We start from the raw sequence: 23,572 nt of genomic DNA, 5'->3' as shown, positions 1-23,572 counted from the left end.
CTACCTCCCTATCCAAACCTCTATTTCTACCTCCCTATCCAAGCCTCTATTTCTACCTCCCTATCCAAACCTCTATTTCTACCTCCCTATCCAAACCACTATTTCTACCTCCCTATCCAAACCACTATTTCTACCTCCCTATCCAAACCACTATTTCTACCTCCCTATCCAAACCACTCTATTTCTACCTCCCTATCCAAACCACTCTATTTCTACCTCCCTATCCAAACCTCTATTTCTACCTCCCTATCCAAACCTCTATTTCTACCTCCCTATCCAAACCTCTATTTCTACCTCCCTATCCAAACCTCTATTTCTACCTCCCTATCCAAACCTCTATTTCTACCTCCCTATCCAAACCTCTATTTCTACCTCCCTATCCAAGCCTCTCTATTTCTACCTCCCTATCCAAGCCTCTCTATTTCTACTCCCTATCCAAACCACTCTATTTCTACCTCCCTATCCAAACCACTCTATTTCTACCTCCCTATCCAAACCACTCTATTTCTACCTCCCTATCCAAACCACTCTATTTCTACCTCCCTATCCAAACCTCTATTTCTACCTCCCTATCCAAACCTCTATTTCTACCTCCCTATCCAAGCCTCTCTCTTTCTACCTCCCTATCCAAACCACTCTATTTCTACCTCCCTATCCAAACCTCTATTTCTACCTCCCTATCCAAGCCTCTATTTCTACCTCCCTATCCAAACCACTCTATTTCTACCTCCCTATCCAAACCACTCTATTTCTACCTCCCTATCCAAACCACTCTATTTCTACCTCCCTATCCAAACCACTCTATTTCTACCTCCCTATCCAAACCTCTATTTCTACCTCCCTATCCAAGCCTCTCTATTTATACCTCCCTATCCAAGCCTCTCTCTTTCTACCTCCCTATCCAAGCCTCTCTCTTTCTACCTCCCTATCCAAGCCTCTCTCTTTCTACCTCCCTATCCAAGCCTCTCTCTTTCTACCTCCCTATCCAAGCCTCTCTATTTTTACCTCCCTATCCAAGCCTCTCTATTTATACCTCCCTATCCAAGCCTCTCTATTTCTACCTCCCTATCCAAGCCTCTCTATTTATACCTCCCTATCCAAGCCTCTCTATTTATACCTCCCTATCCAAGCCTCTCTATTTCTACCTCCCTATCCAAGCCTCTCTATTTATACCTCCCTATCCAAGCCTCTCTCTTTCTACCTCCCTATCCAAGCCTCTCTCTTTCTACCTCCCTATCCAAGCCTCTCTCTTTCTACCTCCCTATCCAAGCCTCTCTCTCTCTACCTCCCTATCCAAGTCTCTCTCTTTCTACCTCCCTATCCAAGCCTCTTTATTTCTACATCCCTATCCAAGCCTCTCTCTTTCTACATCCCTATCCAAGCCTCTCTCTTTCTACCTCCCTATCCAAGCCTCTCTCTTTCTACCTCCCTATCCAAGCCTCTCTCTTTCTACCTCCCTATCCAAGCCTCTCTCTCTCTACCTCCCTATCCAAGCCTCTCTCTTTCTACCTCCCTATCCAAGCCTCTCTCTATCTACCTCCCTATCCAAGCCTCTCTCTCTCTACCTCCCTATCCAATCCTCTCTCTTTCTACCTCCCTATCCAAGCCTTTCTCTTTATACCTCCAAATCCAATCCTTTCTCTACCTCTCTATCCAAGCCTCTCTCAGCCTCCCTGCCTACCTTCATACCCCACCCTGTCTGCTGCCTGGGGCTCTCCTGCCTAGCTTCTCTGCCTCTCTCTCTCAGGCACCTTGGCTGGGGTCTCTGCTGTTCTGGGGCTCTTTCAGCTGGGCTGTCTGGTCCCTGACAAACCACTTGGATGGAATATGACCTCTGGCTAGTGTAATCTATCTCCATTTCTTCAGTGCCACGCTATCAGTAATTACCCTCTCATTCTGTCCCCCTATCCTCTGAAGAGTGACACCATTTCTACTCTCATCTATCTCAACGCATCCCTTCATCTCTCTCTCTCGGCTTACTCTGTCTTTCCTCAGAATCCCCTCAGATCATGTATGCGTGTCCTTGGCTCCCAATCTAAGTTATACCATGTTAAACACCTTCTCCTCTCCTTCTCCGCCCTAACTCACCCCGTTCCTCTTTTCTCTCTCCCTCTCTCCTCAGATCCCTCAGATCAGCTATGCGTCCACGGCCCCGGAGCTCAGTGACAACACGAGGTATGACTTCTTCTCCCGCGTTGTTCCTCCGGACTCCTACCAGGCCCAGGCAATGATGGACATCGTCACGGCGATGGGATGGAACTATGTGTCCACGCTCGCCTCCGAGGGGAACTACGGCGAGAGCGGTGTCGAGGCCTTCGTGCAGATCTCCCGGGAAACAGGTACGTGGAATAGCGAAAACATGCTCAAGACACTCTCATACAGACAGTACCGAATGGAGGTGCTGAATCTTGATCACAGTGAACACAGTCTACAATTCTTGAGCGTTTGGACATCTCTCTTCAGTGATGGGTCTCTGTGGAACTCTGAACAACAGTAGCTGCCCTAGTAAATGGCAGTCTCAAACATATCTTTTTAAAAACATCAGTGAAATGAACTGTCAGATAGTATCTGTCAGCTACAGATTGACAGTTCGTCAGCATAAAAAAAACACTGATTTTATCAGATAAAGTCTCTAGTGGTTTTAACTTGTCTCTGTGTGTTTGTTGAGAATGCTCGGGTTTGCCAGCAATCACTGATGTCTCTTTTTCTTAGTGTGAGAAGGGAAACATCAAATGACACCTCATCTCCCATATACTGAAATGCATAATGTTTGCTTGGGGAATATGGCATCAATTCAGACACCACATTCAAACAGTCAATTCAGACACGTGAATTTCCCCCCAAACTCACAGATATACATCAGTGAGCATTGGAGCCCCTGCTGTGCTTACTGCTGTAAGCAATGCTGCTAGTTTCTACTGTGTGACTTGACTGTGGGTTTCTATACTGTGGGTTTAGTTGTTGTGCTGCTCTCTTCCCTGCTATGCTGTGCTAAGGGCTGTGTGCTGTGACAGTGAACAGTCAGCTGTTCAGATGTTTAGCCTTGCTAGGGCTGTGCAGATGTTGACATGGCTGGAGGGGTGAGGGGGGAGGAGGGAGAGGGAAGAGGAGGGGAAAGGGAGAGGATGAAGAGGAAAGAAGCAGGCCTGAACATCAGCAGTGGAGCTGTCTGTATGTCTGTCCATTTGATACGATGCTGAGCAACACATTTAAAAGCTAAACGAGAATACCCTGCAGATCCACACACTCAAACGAACATATTTCATTCAGTAGGCTCTGGGTAGGGGGCAAATTACAGTCCTAAGTGGTTAGAATGAAGTAAATGTCCATTCCTTGTTTCCTGCTCCCGAGCGGACAGCTTTAATTCCACTACACTGTGTATTGTATTCTAGTTGTGGAGTAATACTAACACCTGTCGTGGAAATTTGTACTGAGAGAGACTATGTCATGTCATTTCTTCAAACACATATCTTTATTTAATATCGATGAATTATTGCAATAATGAAGCTGTCGTCCCCACACTCTAAAATATGTTGTTGAGGCTTAACCTTAACAGACAATGTTCGTTCTTATATAGCTGACACTAAGAATGCTTAGTCATGGCTGGTTCCACCCCTCCCATGCAGATTGGGTACATATTGTGGTTATTTGCACCCGGTGTTGTTTTAACCCCCACCTGGCTTAGTCTCCCAGATGCAAGGATGATTTTGAGACAATAAGGGATTGTTCTACTCCTAAACTATCTCTAGTAAAACCCATTATTGACCATACACCCAGATTAGCTGCAGGGAGCTTGAGTGGATACCATAAAAACACAGCATTAGTAGAAATGTCTTACTATTTGTTAAGTATTCATTGTTAACTGATTTTTAAAATATTAATATGTTAAATGTGTAATTTTTCTCACACACCATGATCCTCCCACTACCCTGTCTGTGGCGGTCTCTGGACACACGCACACACACACACACACACACACACACACACACACACACACACACACACACACACACACACACAAGGGTGGTCCGGAAGATGTACCATATGTTTGAGCGTACACGTGTTCGTCTATGTGCCTACATGCATGTGTGTGAGGAGTCTGAGAGGAGAGAGAAGTCGACTGACTGTCCCTCTGAAGTGGTTTTAATGAAGAGAAGCTGGGAGGAGGAGAAGAGAGAAGGATGAGGCGAGGGGGAAAGGGGAAGAGAGGAACAACAGAATGAGGCCACAGCAGGCTACGTGGATGTAATCACAAAGTAATGACAGGTGTCATAAGACCAACCATCCTCTTCTCTCTCTCTCTCTCTCTCTCGCTCTCTCTCTCTCTCATTGCCAGTGATTGAATTAAGGAGTGATTGTTAGGTGATTGAATTATTATTTAAGATTATTATTATTATTACTATGATGACTGCCACCACCGCTTACGCTCCTCCCTGTGTGCTGCTACTGAGCAGCTGTGGTAATTTCTGTTTAATTGAGGAATTATGATTCCAGAGACGTTGTGTTTGTGTTCGTGAAGCACGTCTCAGCTCCCTTTAGGCATATTAAGGATGTTTTCACCATAACGTGTAAGATGCACCTAACCATTAATGATGGGATGATGGGGGATGTCTGTAGAGAGAGGCAATGGTGTGTCCATTTTAACTAGCTGACTCGCTCCTCTTGTGTGAGGCAGGGGAAAGCGAGGGAGTGAAAGCAGGAGAGACCGAGAGGGAACGAAAGACCTTGAGCATTCAGGTTGACTATAGGTTGTGACAGTGTAGTACACTATTTTCCTATTTCTGCGTGTGAAGAAGAAGAGAGAAAGGAGTGAGAGGGAGAGAGAGAGAGAGAGCATGAGAGAGAAGGCGTGGGAGAGAGGGAAGAGACTGGGGGGGTTTGAGAGACCGAGAGGAAGAGGGATAGAGTGAAAGAAAGGGAGAGACAGAGAGATGCGACATGGAGAGAGAGAGAGAGATGTTGAGGTAGAGTGATCCAGATGGAAGGTAGAGAGATCCAGATGGGAGGTATTCTCTCTCTCCCGTCCAGACATCCAGATGACAGGCTCTCCTCCAGCTGTAGGATAAGAGTTGGATTACAACATAGAGATGGAGGATTCACACACACACACAGAGAGAGGGAGATAGAAGATTTAACAGACAGCCAATTAGCCTAGTAACTAATGTCACACGATAGTCAGATGAGAAAGTCAATAGACATGCAACAATGAGCACCATGTTTCAGCGTCGGCTTGGTAGGAAGTAACAATCCCTGTTTCCTCTGTGTGTGTGTGTGTGTGTGTGTGTGTGTCTCCTCTCAGCTCCCCTGCCTCCCTTCTGGTAACAACCTCTCATAAATACCTATCCAATTGACCTTTGTTTCATTTGTTCATTAACCTTTGATTATCTGGAATTAATTCCATTCACATTTAGCAAACAAACCAGGGCTCCCAGACGAGATGCGTCCAAAAAAAGATAATAACAGCAAATGATTAGCAAACAAGGGATGAACATAGGTTCACTGAGCCCGAACCGTTCCCTGAACAGTTCCACATGACTGGACCTCATTGTGGTGGGGAGACTGGGACAGCTGTAGACTGACAGTTATAATGACCAGCATCAGTGTGTGTGTGTGTGTGTGTGTGTGTGTGTGTGTGTCTCTCCGTGTTGAGTAGCAGTAGCAGTGGATGCCTCAAGGCTAGACGAGGCCAGTACATGACAGTGCTGACTATAGACTGACCTTCTAGAAGGACCCACCGATGTTGGTGGATGTCAGACTTTAGAGCAGACTTAATGTAACCCTGTTGTCTCTTAGCCTCTCCCTCTTGTGTAGTAGTGGACACCTCGAGGCAAGATCAGGCCAGTTCATGGCACTGCATTCATCCATGTGTAATGTCAGGGGAGGGGTACTGCATGGCTTATAATACGTTTGGAGGACGTTGACATTAGGACAGACATAACCCTATTCCTCTTGTGCAATAGTGGGTGCCTAGTGGCTAGAGGAGGGATATGCCCAGTGATATGATCATCCAGGCCGTAAGGCTTTGCCTAAATGAATCACCAGAAGGAGATCCACAGAATATCCTATGCCCTCGTGGAATAGCCTAAAGCGACAACCTCTCATCGCCCCTCCTGCACCCCCTTTTCTCTTCCTCCTCCACTCTCCAATAGTTAGTATCAGAGCATGCTTGTTACACAGACAGACCGACAGGCAGATTCAGAGACGTGCCTGGAGAAGGCCAGGGCCTCCAAACCTCCAGACTGCTCCGGTGACATCCAGACAGATCCAGGCAGAGGCCCTGACTATGGCCTGTCATGACAGGCCTCAGGCGGGCATTCGACAGGCCTGACCAAGGGGCTGACACGGAGTGGAGGGAACTGACCATGAGTCACCATGGCTGGTGAATGAAAGGACACAGTGACAACACCCTCCAGCCACCTTTCTCTCTAATGATCATTGAGGAAATCTTCATCTTCTGCCTCCAGACCCCTGGTCAGATCTGGCAGAGAGAGGCAGTAGCTGACTGGGCCAGCAATAATGAACACGGCTCTGAATCAGTTACCTTCTCCTGGAGCAACACCAGCTTATCCCAGCCTCTGTCCCCCAGGCGACAACAACCCAGCTCAGTACCTGCCACTAGGGCAACAGCCTAACGCAACCCAGCACAACCTTCTGCCAGCCTGTAGAGCTTTGACCCTAAACCAACCATTATAACCAGTAGAGGGACTCTCTGACCTTACATCACCCCAGCCTGCTGTTGTCCCTGCTGGGGTGAAGAAGAGAGGATAAACCCTGGGAACTGGAGACCAGAGAGCCTGTGTGCCTGCCGGGGCTCTTAGCCAGTGTGTGTGTGTGTGTGCGTGTGTGTGTGTGTGTGTGTGTGTAAGCCTCGAGGGATTAGGGAAACCACATCTCCATAATGTAACGGACTGTGAGCTTTAGTCACCAGCCCTGAACAGAGAACAGATACCAGCACCAGCACACAATGACTGTTCTATAGCAGCTCAACTGGCATGGGAGAGGAATTCAAAGCACCACAGATGGACGAACGAAGACAAAACATCTCTTTGAGAATCATTCATTAAATGGCTATCTCAACGAGCTATTTAATTAGCTTTGTAGGATTTAATGATTTAATCACCAGACTTTAATTTCCATCGCTGTCTGAAATCCTCGCTGTCCCTCAACTACGGTGGAGGTCTGACTCATTTTACAGACCATAATATTGTATGAGTCAGCCTAAAGCCGCGTGTGTGTGTGTGTGTGTGTGTGTGTGTGTGTGCGTGCGTGTGCGTGCGTGCGTGCGTGCGTGCGTGCGTGGAAACCTTGTTTTCAGGCACCCTGTCCCCACAGATCAGTTGTGGATTAAAACACAGGTGTCTGCCTTTATCTGACTGTTCATCATGCCACACCACAGCACTGTATGAGACACCGCATAAGACGCTGTGTTGATTGATGATGGAGGGAGTAGAGAGCTTATATGGAGGAGGAGGAGGAGAAAGAGAAAGAGAAAGAAGAGGATGACATTGACAACGTAGTGGAGGCCTATCCTTCACTGTCAGCCATTGTCCCCCGGGTGGCTTTATTCTTCCAGATCCTTGTCCTTGATTATGGGCTTCTGAGGATCAAGGGTAGGGGCTGAAGTAATTCATCATTGTCTCAGAAAAGCACACACAGAGAGAGAGAGGAGAGGTCATGAGCAGATGAGCTCCTGCATTTTTCAGCATGTTCTTAAAAAAAGATTTAGAGTTAGATAAACTTGGATTTTTTTGTCAGGGACCTAAACAGGATGCTACCCTCTACAACATAACCTTGACTCCAAATCAAAACTTAAAACCTTTCGTCTGATTTTGGACGGAAATACGGAATCACGTGGAAGGTTTACAACTACTAAAGATTATTATTCCAAAGATATACAGCAAATGCTCTGGAAAACAAAAGAAACCTGAAAACACCATCCAACCTGGAACGGAGTGAGTAATGTTTAGTCTGAAGCTATATTTTATTTCCAAAAGCCAAGAAGAAAAATACATGACATTACTTTATAAGGACTGAATGCTAAATTAAGGCTGCCAGGCTTGATACAACCTCAATTAGCACTGACGTGTCAAGTCAGAGATGTCAAAGCCCTTTAGCCCAACAATGGCATGAGAGTCGCACAGTCTACTCCAACCAAATGGAGAGGCATTAGAAGCTGCCTCCCGCTGTTCAGAGTTAAATAAAATACAGTACCCTGTGTATGTAAAGAATGATAAGACACAAAAAGAGCACAAAATGAAGCTCTTTATGGAAAATCAAGAGACATTTTTTGCTGACTATTATAAGAATGGGAACATCAGCAACCTCATCTTCCACACAGACCATCTCCTGGCATGGCACAGTGCTATATTAGCACACTACCCCTCTGTTAAGGGGGGTGGGGGTTGTTACCAAGGGGTGGAAACTCAGGATACTATACAACGAGGACTCTGAGTCTGGAACAGTATTCGTACAGGGCAACCCCAAACAGTTTCAGCTGGACTTTCACCTAATCAAAGAATTAGCTCAGCAGGAGAAGCTCTCCCTTGAGAAAGATACCCCCAAACCCAAGCGGGTCAGACCAGACCTCTTCATTATACAACCCCACAGACGAGCAACCCCAAGCAGAAAGTAAGTCAACCTTAGAGTGCTACTCCCTCATTGAAATGAAGGATACATTCACCCAGCTGGAGGTAAGGCAGGTGGAGCTGGAACAGCAGGTGTTTACACTCCAGTCAGCACAGACCCAGACAACAGTCCAGTACAACAACACCACCTTAACAAGACCCGGAGAGCTGGAGGTGGAGAGAGACATATCTGCACTCTGGACTGTGGTGAGACAACTTCAACAGGAAGCAGGAGCAGGAGAAGAACAGAGCACTAGAGGAGAGGATCAGACTGCTGGAGGAGAGGGTGAGGGGGATGGCATGTGACAGAGAACAACCCACTAGAGAGGTGGCCACCCCCTCAGAGGAGTGAGTAGAGCAGCCCACCTCAGCTCCCGACAAAAGTCTCGACACCACAGCAGAACAGTCCACTTCAGACCCTGACCACGTCGACATCACAACTGGACAGACAAATGAAAAACCCCAAGCCCAGGGGATCTCACCCCCTCTGAGCACCCCCTCCCTGTCAGCCACCCTGATACCCCTCCTGACAACCCCCTCACACCCACGGAGGACATGGTGTCCAAACAACCAGCGCACCCTAGACCTTCTGCCTGAGGACCAACTAGGTTCAGCTAGCCACATAATAATACACACAGGCCCAAACGACCTGAGAGCACAGCAGGAAAGGGTGGCCACAGCACTCAAGAGAGTGTTTGAAAAAGCTTCTTCTACTTTCCCCAATGCACAAGTGGTTATATCCACCCTGCTACCACAAAGACTTCCACCTTGCTACCATACAGCGGGTAAACAGAAGTATTTCCTGTGACTGTGCCTCAAAACCAAATGTTTACCTGGCCCACCACTCCACCCTGGACTTGAACAGCCTTTATGACCAGGTCCACCTCTACAAGGCAGCAGATGCCACCTTCGCCCGGACCCTAAAGGACATCGCTCTCAAACGCAGCCCCAACACTTCACACAAGAGCAACAGATCAATAGACACCCGCCCAGACCAGCGAGACACTCTCCCAGACCTGCGGGACCCACCCCCCCAAACTTACACATAGAGGACCCACACCGAGAGGACCTACATCCAGCCTACAACAACACAAGCCACACCTCCACCCCAACCAATCAACATCCCCCCAAGTCAACCATGCCACACCCCATTTAGGCCCCCTCAGATCATACCTATGCCCCTCCCGCCCACCCCATGCACTACCCCCGCAAAGAGGGCCTCAACATGGAAGTCGAACATATGCCCAGGCCTTGAGCAGGCAAACAGACCAAACCCCCACTCTCACACTAGCCCAAGCCAATGGCATGTACCAGATGCTCAGCGGGCTCTGCTCACACTTACTGGTCCGAGACCAAACCACACGACCAATAACATTGGACACTTTATGGAACACAAAGCCTTCACTATCTCATCCTGGACTATCCAAGGCTTGAGGTCATCTGCCGTTGGCCTAAAGAGCAGGAACCTGGACTTCATGAAAGAAATACAGACATTGTCTTCCTACAAGAAACATGGTATAACATGGACCCACTGGTTGCCCTCTAGGTTACAGAGAGCTGGTAGTCCCATCCACCAAACTACCAGGTGTGAAACAGGGAAGAGACTCATGGGGTATGCTAATGTGGTATAGAGCAGACCTAACTCACACCATTAAATTAGTCAAAACAGGAACATTTTAAATTTGGCTAGAAATTCAAAAGGAAATGATCTTAACAGAGAAAAATGTCCTCCTGTGTGCTACCTATATCCCCCCAATATAATACCAATACTTTAACAATGACAGCTTCTCCATCCTAGAGGGGGAGATCAACATTTCCAGGCCCAGGTACATGTACTAGGTGGTGACCTAAATGCCAGAACCGGACAAGAACCTGACATCCTCAGCACACAGGGGGACAAACACCTGCCTGGAGGTGACAGCATTCCCTCCACCATATGCCCCCTAGGCACAACTATGACAACATAACCAACAAAAACGGGTCACAACTCCTGCAGTTCTGTCGGATGCTGGGTATGTACATAGTCAATGGTAGGCTTCGAGGGGACTCCTATGGTAGGTACACCTATAGCTCATATCTTGGCAGTAGTACTGTAGACTACTTTATCACTGACCTCAACCCAGATTCTCTCAGAGCGTTCACAGTCAGCCCACTGACACCCCTTTCAGATCACAGCAAAATCACAGTCTACTTGAACAGAGCAATACTTAATCATGAGGCATCAAATCCAAAGGAACTGAGTAATAAACTCAGCAAAAAAAATAAACGTCCCTTTTTCAGGACCCTGTCTTCCAAAGATAATTCATAAAAATCTAAATAACTTCACAGATCTTCATTGAAAAGGGTTTTAACACTGTTTCCCATGCTTGTTCAATGAACCATAAACAATTCATGAACATGCACCTGCGGAACGGTCGTTAAGACACTAACAGCTTACAGACGGTAGGCAATTAAGGTCACAGTTATGAAAACTTAGGACACAAAAGAGGCCTTTCTACTGATTCTGAAAAACAACAAAAGAAAGATGCCCAGGGTCCCTGCTCATCTGCATGTACGTGCCTTAGACATGCTGCAAGGAGGCATGAGGACTGCAGATGTGGCCAGGGCAATAAATTGCAATGTCCATACTGTGAGACGCCTACGACAGTGCTACAGGGAGACAGGACAGTGGCAGACCACGTGTAATAATACCTGCACAGGATCGGTACATCCGAACATCACACCTGCGGGACAGGTACAGGATGGCAACAACAACTGCTCTAGTTACACCAGGAACGCACAATCCCTCCATCAGTGCTCAGACTGTCCGCAATAGGCTGAGAGAGGCTGGACTGAGGGCTTGTAGGCCTGTTGTAAGGCAGGTCCTCACCAGACAGGTATGCAGGTCCTCACCGATAACAATGTCACCTATGGGCAAAAACCCACCGTTGCTGGACCAGACAGGACTAGCAAAAGGTGCTCGTCACTGACGAGTCGCGGTTTTGTCTCACCAGGGGTGATGGTCGGATTTGTGTTTATCGTCGAAGAAATGAGCGTTACACTGAGGCCAGTTCTCTGGAGCGGGATCGATATGGAGGTGGAGGATCCGTAATGGTCTGGGGAGGTGTGTCACAGCATCATTGGACTGAGCTTGTTGTCATTGCAGGCAATCTCAACGCTGTGCGTTACAGGGAAAAAATCCTCCTCCCTCATGTGGTATCCTTCCTGCAGGCTCACCCTGACATGACCCTCCAGCATGACAATGCCACCAGCCATTCTGCTCGTTCTGTGCGTGATTTCCTGCAAGACAGGAATATCATTGTTCTGCCATGGCCAGCAAAGAGACCGGATCTCAATCCCATTGAGCACGTCTGGGACCTGTTGGATCGGAGGGTGAGGGCTAAGGGCCATTCCCCCCCAGAAATGTCTGGAAACTTGCAGGTGCGTTGTTGGAAGATGTGGTAACATCTCACAGCAAGAACTGGCAAATCTGGTGCAGTCCACGAGGAGGAGATGCACTGCAGTACTTAATGCAGCTGGTGGCCACACCAGATTACTGACTGTTATTTTTGATTTTGACCCCCACTTTGTTCAGGGACACATTATTCAATTTCTGTTAGCCACATGTCTGTGGAACTTGTTTAGTTTATGTCTCCTTTGTTGAATATTGCTATGTTCATACAAATATTTACAGCGTGAAAATAAACGCAGTTGACAGTGAGGACATTTATTTTTTTGCTGAGTTTATTAAGAAATGCTATAGATGGAAGGAATGTAGTGTGGAAACCTACCAAAAAACAATTAGGCAACAACAAATTCAATCCCTTTTAGAGAACTTCCTGGACAAAACGTTCTACTGTAATAGTCCCGGTGTAAACTTGGCAGTAGAAAATCTCAACAGTATATTTGACCTCTCAGCTTCCCTATCAAATCTAAAAATGTCAAACAGAAAACTGAAAATGAACAACAATGATAAATGGTTTGATGAACAATACAAAAACCTAAGAAAGAAATTGAGAAACCTTTTCAACCAAAAACATAGAGACCCAGAAAACCAAGCCAAATCATGTATACCATATACAAGGTATGTATAGTTTTTTGTGTGCTCTAGGGCAACAGTGTATAGATGGAATGTGTATCTGTGGTACTTGTGACTGGACCTTTTTTGGAACACCATTATTTTGGTCTTACTGAGATTTACTGTCAGGGCCCAGGTCTTGCGGAATCTGTGCAGAAGATCTAGGTGCTGCTGTAGGCCCTCCTTGGTTGGTGACAGAAGCACCAAATCATCAGCAAACAGTAGACATTTCATATTCTAGTAGGGTGAGGCTGGGTGCTGCAGACTGTTCTAGTGCCCTCGCCAATTCGTGATGATATATATGCTGAAGAGGGTGGGGCTTAAGCTGCATCCCTGTCTCATCCCACGGCCCTGTGGGAAGAAATGTGTGTGTTTATTGCCTATTTTAACAGCACACTTGTTGTTTGTGTACATGGATTTTATAATACCCTGTGTTTTTCCCCCAACATCACTTTCCATCAATTTGTATAGCAGGCCCTCAAGGCTTTTTTAAAAACTCAACAAAGCATGAGAAGACTTTGCCTTTGTTTGGCTTTGTTTGTTTGTTTGTCATTTAGGGTGTGCAGGGTGAATATGTGGTCTGTCATACGATAATTTGATAAAAATCCAATTTGACATTTGCTCAGTACATTGTTTTCACTGAGGAAATGTACGAGTCTGCTGTTAATGAAAATGCAGTGGATTTTCCCAATGTTGCTGTTGACACGTCCCACAATAGTTATTGGGGTCAAATTTCTCTCCACTTTTGTGGATTGGGGTGATCAGTCCTTGTGTAAAGGTTCTCTTGGGGTGAAGTAGAGGCTGACCAAAACACAGCGTGGTTGTTATTCATTGTTCTTTAATTTATAAAGACACTATACATGAATAAACTAACAAAAACAACAAAATGTGAGAAAACCTAAAACAGTCCTATCTGGTGCAAACACAGAAACCAGAACAATCACCCACAAACACACAGTGAAACCCAGGCTACCTAAGTATGATTCTCAATCAGAGACAACTAATGACACCTGCCTCTGATTGAGAACCCTACTAGGCCGAAACATAGAAATACCCAAAACATAGAAAAACAAACATAGACTGCCCACCCCAACTTACTCCCTGACCATACTAAATAAATACAAAACAAAGGAAATAAAAGGTCAGAACATGACACCTTGGTTCCAAATATTGGGGAAGATGCCAGAGCTAAGGATGATGTTAAATAGTTTTAGTATAGCCAATTTGATTTTTTTGTCTGTATATTTTAGAATTTCATTGAGGATACCATCAACACCACATGCCTTTTTGGGTTGGAGTGTTTTTATTTTGTCCTCTAGTTCATTCAAGGTAATTGGAGAATCATTAAGTTCTGGTAGTCTTTAATAGTTGATTCTAAGATTTGATCATGTATATGTTTTTGTTATTTGTCCTTAGTTATAGTGCCAAAAATATTGGAGAAGTGGTTTAAACATACATCTCCATTTTGGATAGATAATTCTTTGTGTTATTTTTTGTTTAGTGTTTTCCAATTTTCCCAGAAGTGGTTAATTCTACAACCACCTAAAAGGAAGCGATTCCCAAACCTTCCATAACAAAGCCATCACCTACAGAGAGATAAACCTGGAGAAGAGTCCCCTAAGCAAGCTGGTCCTGGGGCTCTGTTCACAAACAGACTGCACAGAGCCCCAGGATAGCAACACAATTATACCCAACCAAATCATGAGAAAATAAAAAGATAATTACTTGACACATTGGAAACTATTTTTAAAAAACAGAGCAAACTAGAATGCTATTTGGCCATAAACAGAGAGTACACAGTGGCAGAATAATTGACCACTGTAACTGACCCAAACTTAAGGAAAGCTTTGACTATGTACAGGCTCAGTGATCATAGCCTTGCTATTGAGAAAGGCTGCCGGAGGCAGACCTGGCTCTCAAGAGAAGGCAGGCTCTGTGCACACTGCCCACAAAATGAAGTGAAAAGTGAGCTGCACTTCCTAACCTCCTGCCAAATGTATGACCATATTAGAGACACATATTTCCCTCAGATTACACAGATCCGCAAAGAATTCGAAAACAAACACGATTTTGATTAACTCCCATATCTACTGGTTGAAATTCCACAGTGTGCCATCACAGCATCAATATTTGTTACTGTTGCCACAAGAAAAGGGCAACCAGTGATGAACAAACACCATTGTAAATACAACCCATATTTGTTTATTTATTTTCCCTTTTGTACTTTAACCATTTTTACATTGTTATAACACTGTATATATACATAATATGACATTTGTAATGTCTTTATTCTTTTGGAACTTTTGTGAGTGTAATGTTTACTGTTCATTTGTATTGTTGCTTTGGCAATGTTAACATATGTTTCCCATGCCAATAAAGCCCCTTGAGAGAGAGAGAGAGAGAGAGAGAGAGAGAGAGAGAGAGAGAGAGAGAGAGAGAGAGAGAGAGAGAGAGAGAGAGAGAGAGAGAGAGAGAGAGAGAGAGAGAGAGAGAGAGAGAGAGAGAGAGAGAGAGAGAGAGAGAGAGAGAGAGAGAGAGAGAGAGAGAGAGAGAGAGAGAGAGAGAGAGAGAGAGAGAGAGAGAGAGAGAGAGAGAGAGAGAGAGAGAGAGAGAGAGAGAGAGAGAGAGAGAGAGAGAGAGAGAGAGAGAGAGAGATGGGTGGGAAAACAAGCATTTGTAACCAATTAACGCAGCAGAGTTCAATTTGTCTCAAGGTGAAAACTAATTTTCATTGTCGCCAGACATCTCTGGTTTGACTTTGTTGTTGTGGAGTTCATTGTTGTGTTCATTAGACAGTAGTTCTAATATCAAATTATCCATTTTCACTGTGACTATTACTAAAGTCAGTAAATGAGCTCCATAAAGGCAGTTTTACCACACGGATACAGTCATTGGTGTTATGGTATGTCTAAATATGTGCTAATTCTGAAACACAATCTAAAACACATTGTATGATTTTTAAGTAATTAATTTGCATTTTATTGCATGACATAAGTATTTGATACTTCAGAAAAGCAGAACTTAATATTCGGTACACAAACCTTTGTTTGCAATTACAGAGATTTCCTGTAGTTTCCTGTAGTTCTTGACCAGGTTTGCACACACTGCAGCAGGGATTTTGGCCCACTCCTCCATACAGACCTTCTCCAGATCCTTCAGGTTTCGGGGCTGTCACTGGGCAATACGGACTTTCAGCTCCCTCCAAAGATTTTCTATTGGGTTCAGGTCTGGAGACTGGCTAGGCCACTCCAGGACCTTGAGATGCTTCTTACGGAGCCACTCCTTAGTTGCCCTGGCTGTGTGTTTTGGGTCGTTGTCATGCTGGAAGACCCAGCCATGACCCATCTTCAATGCTCTTACTGAGGGAAGGTGGTTGTTGGCCAAGATCTCGCGATACATGGCCCCATCCATCCTCCCCTCAATACGGTGCAGTCGTCCTGTCCCCTTTGCAGAAAAGCATCCCCAAAGAATGATGTTTCCACCTCCATGCTTCACGGTTGGGATGGTGTTCTTGGGGTTGTACTCCTCCTTCGTCTTCCTCCAAACACGGCGAGTGGAGTTTAGACCAAAAATATCTATTTTTGTCTCATCAGACCACATGACCTTCTCCAATTCCTCCTCTGGATCATCCAGATGGTCATTGGTAAACTTCAGATGGGCCCGGACATGCGCTGATTTTAATCCATGATGGCCTAGTGTGTTACCAGTGGTTTTCTTTGAGACTCTGGTCCCAGTTCTCTTCAGGTCATTGACCAGGTCCTGCCGTGTAGTTCTGGGCTGATCCCTCACCTTCCTCATGATCATTGATGCCCCACGAGGTGATATCTTGCATGGAACCCCAGACCGAGGGTGATGGACCGTCATCTTGAACTTTTTCCATTTTCTAATAATTGCGCCAACAGTTGTTGCCTTCTCACCAAGCTGCTTGCCTATTGTCCTGTTGCCCATCTGTTGCCCGTTTTTTTTTAATGGAACTGTTCTCCATAAAGGTTCTATAAAGAACCATAAAAAAGGGTTCTATATAACCCTCAAAAAGGTTGTAATCATAGCAGAACACTTCTTTTTTTGTGCGGTGTCACACCTTTCCCCCTATAGACAGACACGGAGAGGGTCAACCACAGACAGACAGCAGTCTCTGCACCCATAGAGACTCTTGTATTATGTCTGTATGTGTGTCTGTGTGTGTGTCTGTGTGTTTCTGTGTGTGTACGTACAGTGAGGGGGAAAAGTATGTGATCCCCTGCTGATTCTGTACGTTTGCCCACTGACAAAGAAACGATCAGTCTATAATTTTAATGGTAGGTTTATTTGAACAGTGAGAGACAGAACAACAACAAAAAAATCCAGAAAAACGCATATCCAAAATTTTATAACTTGATTTGTCAGTGGGCAAACGTACAAAATCAGCAGGGGATCAAATACTTTTTTCCCCCCTCACTGTACACCCAGCAGCGTGAAACTTGTCCCTTTCTTCACCCCATAGCGACCTCATCTGGTCATTATCTCCGCCTGGCGTCCCAAAATCCTCAAGCGACGGGGCGAAACAACACAGACATTTCAGCTCTATATACCCCACAGGCAACTTACACAAAATCACTGCAGAACTGTGTGTGTGTGTGTGTGTGTGTGTGTGTGTGTGTGTGTGTGTGTGTGTGTGTGTGTGTGTGTGTGTGTGTGTGTGTGTGTGTGTGTGTGTGTGCAAGAGGGAGAGCGCTAGAGAAGAGTGTGTGAATCTGCCTGCACGACCCAAAAGCACTTTACCGGCTGCATAGTTCTGCTCCAGTGACTTCAGTTTTACTCTCCGGCTGTAGAAAGAACCATCTTCAGAGAAGGGGTCAAATATCATGGTTAAAATACATTGCAAAACCAAAGGTGGTATTGTTGTTTAAAAATAATAACAATAAAAAATAAGTCTGAATAGGATTGTGTGGAGCTGAATCGTTGCTGCGTTCACCACGTTTCTGAAATGTCTCTCTTTGCAGTTTAGAATGTAATGGCAGATGTATCTTTGCATACAGGCACTATTGGTTCTTAGCTGTACAATCCTAATTTAATCATGCGATGAATATATCTAGTATAAATCACTGAGTTTGTAGTCTAATGTTAGGTTTTAGTTTTGGCATCTGGTGAAATGTGGGTGGATGGCTTGGGATCGCTATAATTAGTGATTCAGTAAACAAACAGATTCATTCAAATATAGTGACTCAACCTTAACATTCTTATGTTCATTACACACATATGTGATGAATAACCAAATGCCAAAAGGTCAATGTTAATTTAAGCAGTTTTTTATGTTTAGTTAGGCTCTAATTGGGTAAAGTGATTGAAGCGCGCTTTACATATACAACAACAAGTCATTAGAGAAAACTGAATCTGAAATTTCATTTGATTAAAATCAAGTTGGTAAAGCTAAGGAGGATCCGAACACGACTTTAGAAATCTACTCATCTTTCTTGGATGAACACAGCATATATGGTTAGAGTGAGTTGAACAACCTGTTCTAACAGTATCCAGAACCATTTCTTTGACCTTTGACATGCTCTTATACTAGGCATCAATATAATGTATTACTAGACATGCACAGACACAATCAGTCTGGCCATTTATTGTTCCTTTCTTGTCTAACCCAGACCAGACCAGTTGCTCACAGACACGAATGAGTCTGAACCTCCACCTGGCAGGTTGGCGAACCGCTCACAGATGTCCGTGTGAGACCAGGAAGTGTTCTCGCGCGCGTACTCACACTAATGGATGGTGTTGCAGCGGGGCCTGATTATCCGGATCTGAATGGGCCAGAATTACATCTCTGTCGGCATGACACATGTATAGTGTCTCTGTTACAATGATCAGTGTCTGACTTCAACCCGGGGACAAGGGAGAGTAATTTAACACTGTTTATCTCTCTTCCTCTCTGTCAACCTTCCTCTCTCTCTCTGTCTACCCTCTCCCCTCTCTCTTACTCTCCCTCTCCTTCTACCCCATCTCTCCCTCTCTCTCGCCCCCTCCATCTCTCTCTCCTCTCGCTTTTCCTCTCTCTGTGCATTTAGTGAGAGCTAAGACACCTGCTTTGTTGTGCTGAGGTGATCAACATCGACAAGCTGGAGGATGTAAAAGTAGCTTGTCAGATGCCTGTTAACTACAGCAGATATTCCTCCCAGTGCTGCTAACAGATAGGCCTCCCCATGCTGCTAACAGATAGGCCTCCCAGTGCTTCTAACAGATGGGCCTCCCCATGCTGGTAACAGATAGGCCTCCCAGTGCTTCTAACAGATGGGCCTCCCCATGCTGGTAACAGATAGGCCTCCCAGTGCTGCTTTTCTCCAACTAATTGAACAAACTGACCCTCTTACTTTTCACTTTTACAAAGTGTTGGAGCATTAATATCTACAGTACCAGAGAGAAATTACTGAGAATGAGTCAGAGGAAGAGAGAGAGAGAGAGAGGGCACACACACACACACACACACACACACACACACACACACACACACACACACACACACACACTTATTAGTCCCTAACCTCCCTTTGGCAGAAGCAGCTAGACTTCTACGGGAATTCCTCTCTGATCTCAAGTGGGCTGTAGCAGGCTATGTGTGTGTGTGAGTCAATTTGTGTGTGCGTTAGTGCATGCTTCAGGGCTGTAGAAGGAGGTGGAACCCATCTGAAGTCATCTATCTGCACCATGCTCAGTTAGGATAGCTCTTTTCACACAAACCACAGATCAACCATGGAGACTAGATGGAGAGTTCTGACAGCTTGTAGGATATTTAAGGTATTTACGGAGAGATGTGCAGTCATATTACTGGGTTATATTCGATAATAAGTGAATAGGAGTCATGTGTTTTTTATATTTCTTCGTCATTGAAGGCTGTTGTTGTTGTTCAGTACCTTTTAAATGGTATTTTATCATTTTTGGGGTATTTATTTAATCTTATTTGTATTCTTTTTCATTACACTCTGATGCCTGTCTCATCATCTATCAAAACGATTGTATACCTTGTTACATTAAACAGCATCTCCCCAATGTATTGCATAGGGAATTATTTGCAGTTGGAAATTACTTTCTTTGGCAGTGAGGACTTTCATTTGAATTTTCAAACTTTTACATCTATGGCTTTCAAATTTACATACAACTGCACAGTGGTCCCTGCTGAGTTTAGAACAACCCAATTATGTAATTGTGTCAGGAATTGACAAATGGCAGCAGGTAATGGGCCTTTTCTAAAGCACCCAGTCTTACCTAACAGCCTTAACATCCTAACAGCCTAGCAGCCTAACAGCCAGATGGAGTTAGAGATGAGTAGGACCTTTGTGAAAGATTATAACAATGTTGCATTTCTCTCCTCCCCTCTTCTCAAAAACACAAATGAAGTTCAGTGCCTGACAAGTCATTTATTCTCCTCACCACCGAATAGTATAAGAGCAGGGATTTATTACACGTTTCCATCATGCCCAAGCCTCCCATCTTTCACTTCAGAAAACTTTTATTATGCGGTAGAAGGATGGAAATGTATGCAGGGTTTAGACATGGGCTTTTTATTTCCCTCTATTTTCTTCAACCTCCACCACCCATTTTATATGCTCCTGTTTCTGAGGCTGGAGGCTCAGTCAGTCGTTCTCAGGGCACCTGGGGAAGATTGAGTGTTGGTAGGTAGGGAGAGTCTGTCTGCCCTTTCATTCGCTTGTCTCGGTGGGGTGGTGGTGGTGGTGGGGTGGGGGGTGGTGGTGGGGGGGGGGGGGGTTGCAAAACCAACCTTGGATCAGTCTCTGGGGACATCCTTCGCTCTGAGTGATGAAGAGGATTAAAATGGTTCCACACTTCCGTAGCTAAAAGGAGTGAGAGTGGCAGAGAAGTGAGAATTGCCTGAGAGAGTCTGGGAAGTCTTGTCTGTCCCCTGTCCCCAGCCACCATTCTTGGAAATTGAGGGAGGGGGGGGGGGGTGACGGAGAGGATAGGACACTGTGTCGCTGTGAAGAGAGAGAGAAATGTGTAAACGGGTTGCTCAATGCGTCATTGCTTAGTCATGACTCGCTGGTGTCTGTCACTCTCTCTGGTTTTGACACAAAAAGCTATTAACGCATGTAACTTGTCCCTATAGGAGAACCCTTTTGATTTCCAGGTTGAACTCTTTTGGGTTCCATGTACATGTAGGACCCTCTACATTGTTAACATTTTGACATGTACCAACACTCAGATGCGATCATTCTACAGTGGTCCCTGCAGCTTACACTCAAACCGGTGTGATTAGAACGCTTATTTAGAACGTCCAGTTTGGATTGACGCAACAGTCAGCATTTGAGCTGGCCACACTGTTTTTTCACAGAAACATTTTGCACAAACACAGTCCTTATAAGGTTATTTCCTGAGTGTGACTAGAAGTAGCGACAGCATAACACAATCTTCCAAACCGGAAAATGTAGGCTACATTAGCCCTAGCACTAACTGAGGAAAGATTGACTTAACACAAGAGGTCATATTTAGCTAACTTTAGCTAACTTGGCTGACAGAAACCATAATATTTATTAGCTAATAGCAATTACTATTTACAATTCACCACATAAAGGGTGAGCTCACCACGGATTCAAATAATTGATTAAAACACTTTCTATAAATCGAAAATAATCAGACAATTGGTAGTTTGTGCATGCAGCTTGTTTTTTTGCATCAACCAGAGATAAGGAAAGGAGACAAGATGAGTTTGATCTGTTTGCAGTATGCATGTTGAAGGAGTTGTGTCGTCTACCATCATTCATTTCCCTTCATTCACTTCTGGAAGTTTACTCAAAAGATGAGTGAACCATCCCTTCACCTCATTTTGTTATAACATCGTTGGTCTGGCAGACGTTTGCGTGACACCCAGAAAGCATTATATAATGTCAACAAACATGGTGCCACACATAACTGGCAAATAGCTTAGCATTACCTCATTATAATCAGTACAACCTTCAAAAAAATATTTCACATGCATCATATATGTCCATTACAATCTATGCGAGAATCGGAATGCATGATTTGTCACCAGTACTAGAAAACATGTAAATAAAGCTGTAAATGCATTATGCTCCATACATACTTACGGTTTGCTGCAGTAGAAATGATAACACGATATACAGAAAGTAAGACACTTACTTTGAAAGGAATGCACACATGTCCAAAGTTATTATACTGAACAAAAATAGAAACGCAACATACAACAATTTCTAAGATTTTTCTGAGTTACAGTTCATATAAGGAAATCAGTCAATTGAAATAAATAAATTAGGCCCTAATCTATGGATTTCCCATGACTGGGCAAGGGTTCAACCACTTGGGAGCCAGGCCAACTCACTGAGGAGCTAGGCCCAGCCAATCAGAATGAGTTTTCCCCACAAAAGGGCTTTATTACAGACGGAAATAGTCCTCCGCACCCCTCCCTGCCCCCCGCCTCTGATGATCCCGCAGGTGAAGAAGCCGGATGTGGAGGTCCTGGGCGGGCTTGGTTACACGTGGTCTGCGGTTATAAAATTGGCAAATGTCTGCATACATGATCTGCGGAAACACTGTGTAAAATAATCATAAAGATTTAAAAAATGGAATTACCCCAAATCCTCTAAAAACGGAGCCACGTGGGAAGTGCAAAGAGATAAAAACCACACTTTCAAAGAGTTAAATCCCTAAATGATCTTTATCTTTGGTTATCCTCATAAAATATGCTTCCATTTTGAGCAACATATTAAGTTAGATTTTGTTTTTATTAAATCAACAAAACTTTGAAATTACTTGCATATATTTGTATTAAGTACTGTATATGTTGGTTGTTTTTTTGAGTCAATTACAATTCAGCCCATAATACTTTTTTTTACATTGTGGATGAGTGTGCAAAATTCTAATTCAATTCCAATGAAAAGTACCATCTTACTCACCCAGAAGTCGGGTAAAATTCCTGCTTCCACCTGCCCCACTTTCACACCTTCTCTGTCTCCTCCTGTTTCTCACGTCTAAATAAAGCATTGAAAAAAGTGCAATTCCACAAAAAAAATCTCCATAGGTCCTTTAGCTCCTTTAGGTCTCATAGGTCCTTATCAATTTAGGCTGTAAACCACTTGAATTTCTTAACCGTTTGATTGTATGAGAGAGACAGTCTGCAAGAAATAAATAAGGGTTTGATGTTGCCTTTTACAGGCACTGAAACCCCAACACTCCTTTCACAACACTTTCTTAAAAACACCAATATTCAGAATGAAGAACCACTTTGGGTGTTTCATAGTACTTATATTCTGTTTTAAAACACTTCCTGTGAATCATAACACTTACATTGGGTTTGCATTCAAACACCCTCCAAACGTCAGATCTCAGGTTAGGTGAACTACTTTTGATGGTTTCATTACACAATCACGGCGTTTTGATTCTTTCTATTTTTACAGTGTGTGAAAAGTTTTTTTTATACCTTGAACCCCCAAAAATGTTTCAAAGGGTTCTCCTATGGGGAGAGCCAAAGAACCCTTTTAGGTTCTAGAGAGGACCTTTTTTTTTACAAAGAGTGCAGGCTGTACAAGTTGTGTCCATTACAGATTATGCCAGGCTTCCCCAACTGGTGGTGATTTTATTTGGCCCCCTAGTCTTGTTGGACTTCCTCAGTGCTTAATTAATTACTTTTGGACTGTTTCCATGCCAGGACCAGATACCACTCTTGGCATGAACAATTATTTTGTAAAAATGTTAATAAAAGCAATCCAAAATGTAACGTGAAAAAGTGCCTGATAGGCCTATTCTAAAAATGTAGTCATGTCGGACCGGCCCGGGTTTATAGTTAGCACAACATTGTAGCCTATAGACCAACGTGTGGCCATTTCTGTGATGAGAGAGAGAAGCTCGCCTGTATCTATCACAGTACTAGAATGAGATTCAC

At 44.4% G+C, this 23,572-nt stretch overlaps 1 protein-coding gene across 1 annotated transcript in view; it reads left to right on the top strand.

The window, feature by feature from the left end:
- LOC139378698 (metabotropic glutamate receptor 8-like) overlaps window positions 1-23,572 on the top strand; it is a 221,568-nt gene that overhangs the window by 84,367 nt on the left and 113,629 nt on the right. Inside the window, exon 3 of the mRNA XM_071121113.1 lies at window positions 2,123-2,339. Within this exon, the coding sequence (XP_070977214.1) occupies window positions 2,123-2,339 (217 nt within the window). The remainder of the gene's footprint in view (window positions 1-2,122; window positions 2,340-23,572) is intronic.

The sequence above is a fragment of the Oncorhynchus clarkii genome, chromosome 21 (assembly GCF_045791955.1).
Source record: "Oncorhynchus clarkii lewisi isolate Uvic-CL-2024 chromosome 21, UVic_Ocla_1.0, whole genome shotgun sequence".
In the NCBI taxonomy this organism is placed as follows: Eukaryota; Metazoa; Chordata; class Actinopteri; order Salmoniformes; family Salmonidae; genus Oncorhynchus; species Oncorhynchus clarkii.
Note: the sequence above shows the minus strand (reverse complement) of the source record. Positions and strands in the feature narration are given on the sequence as shown.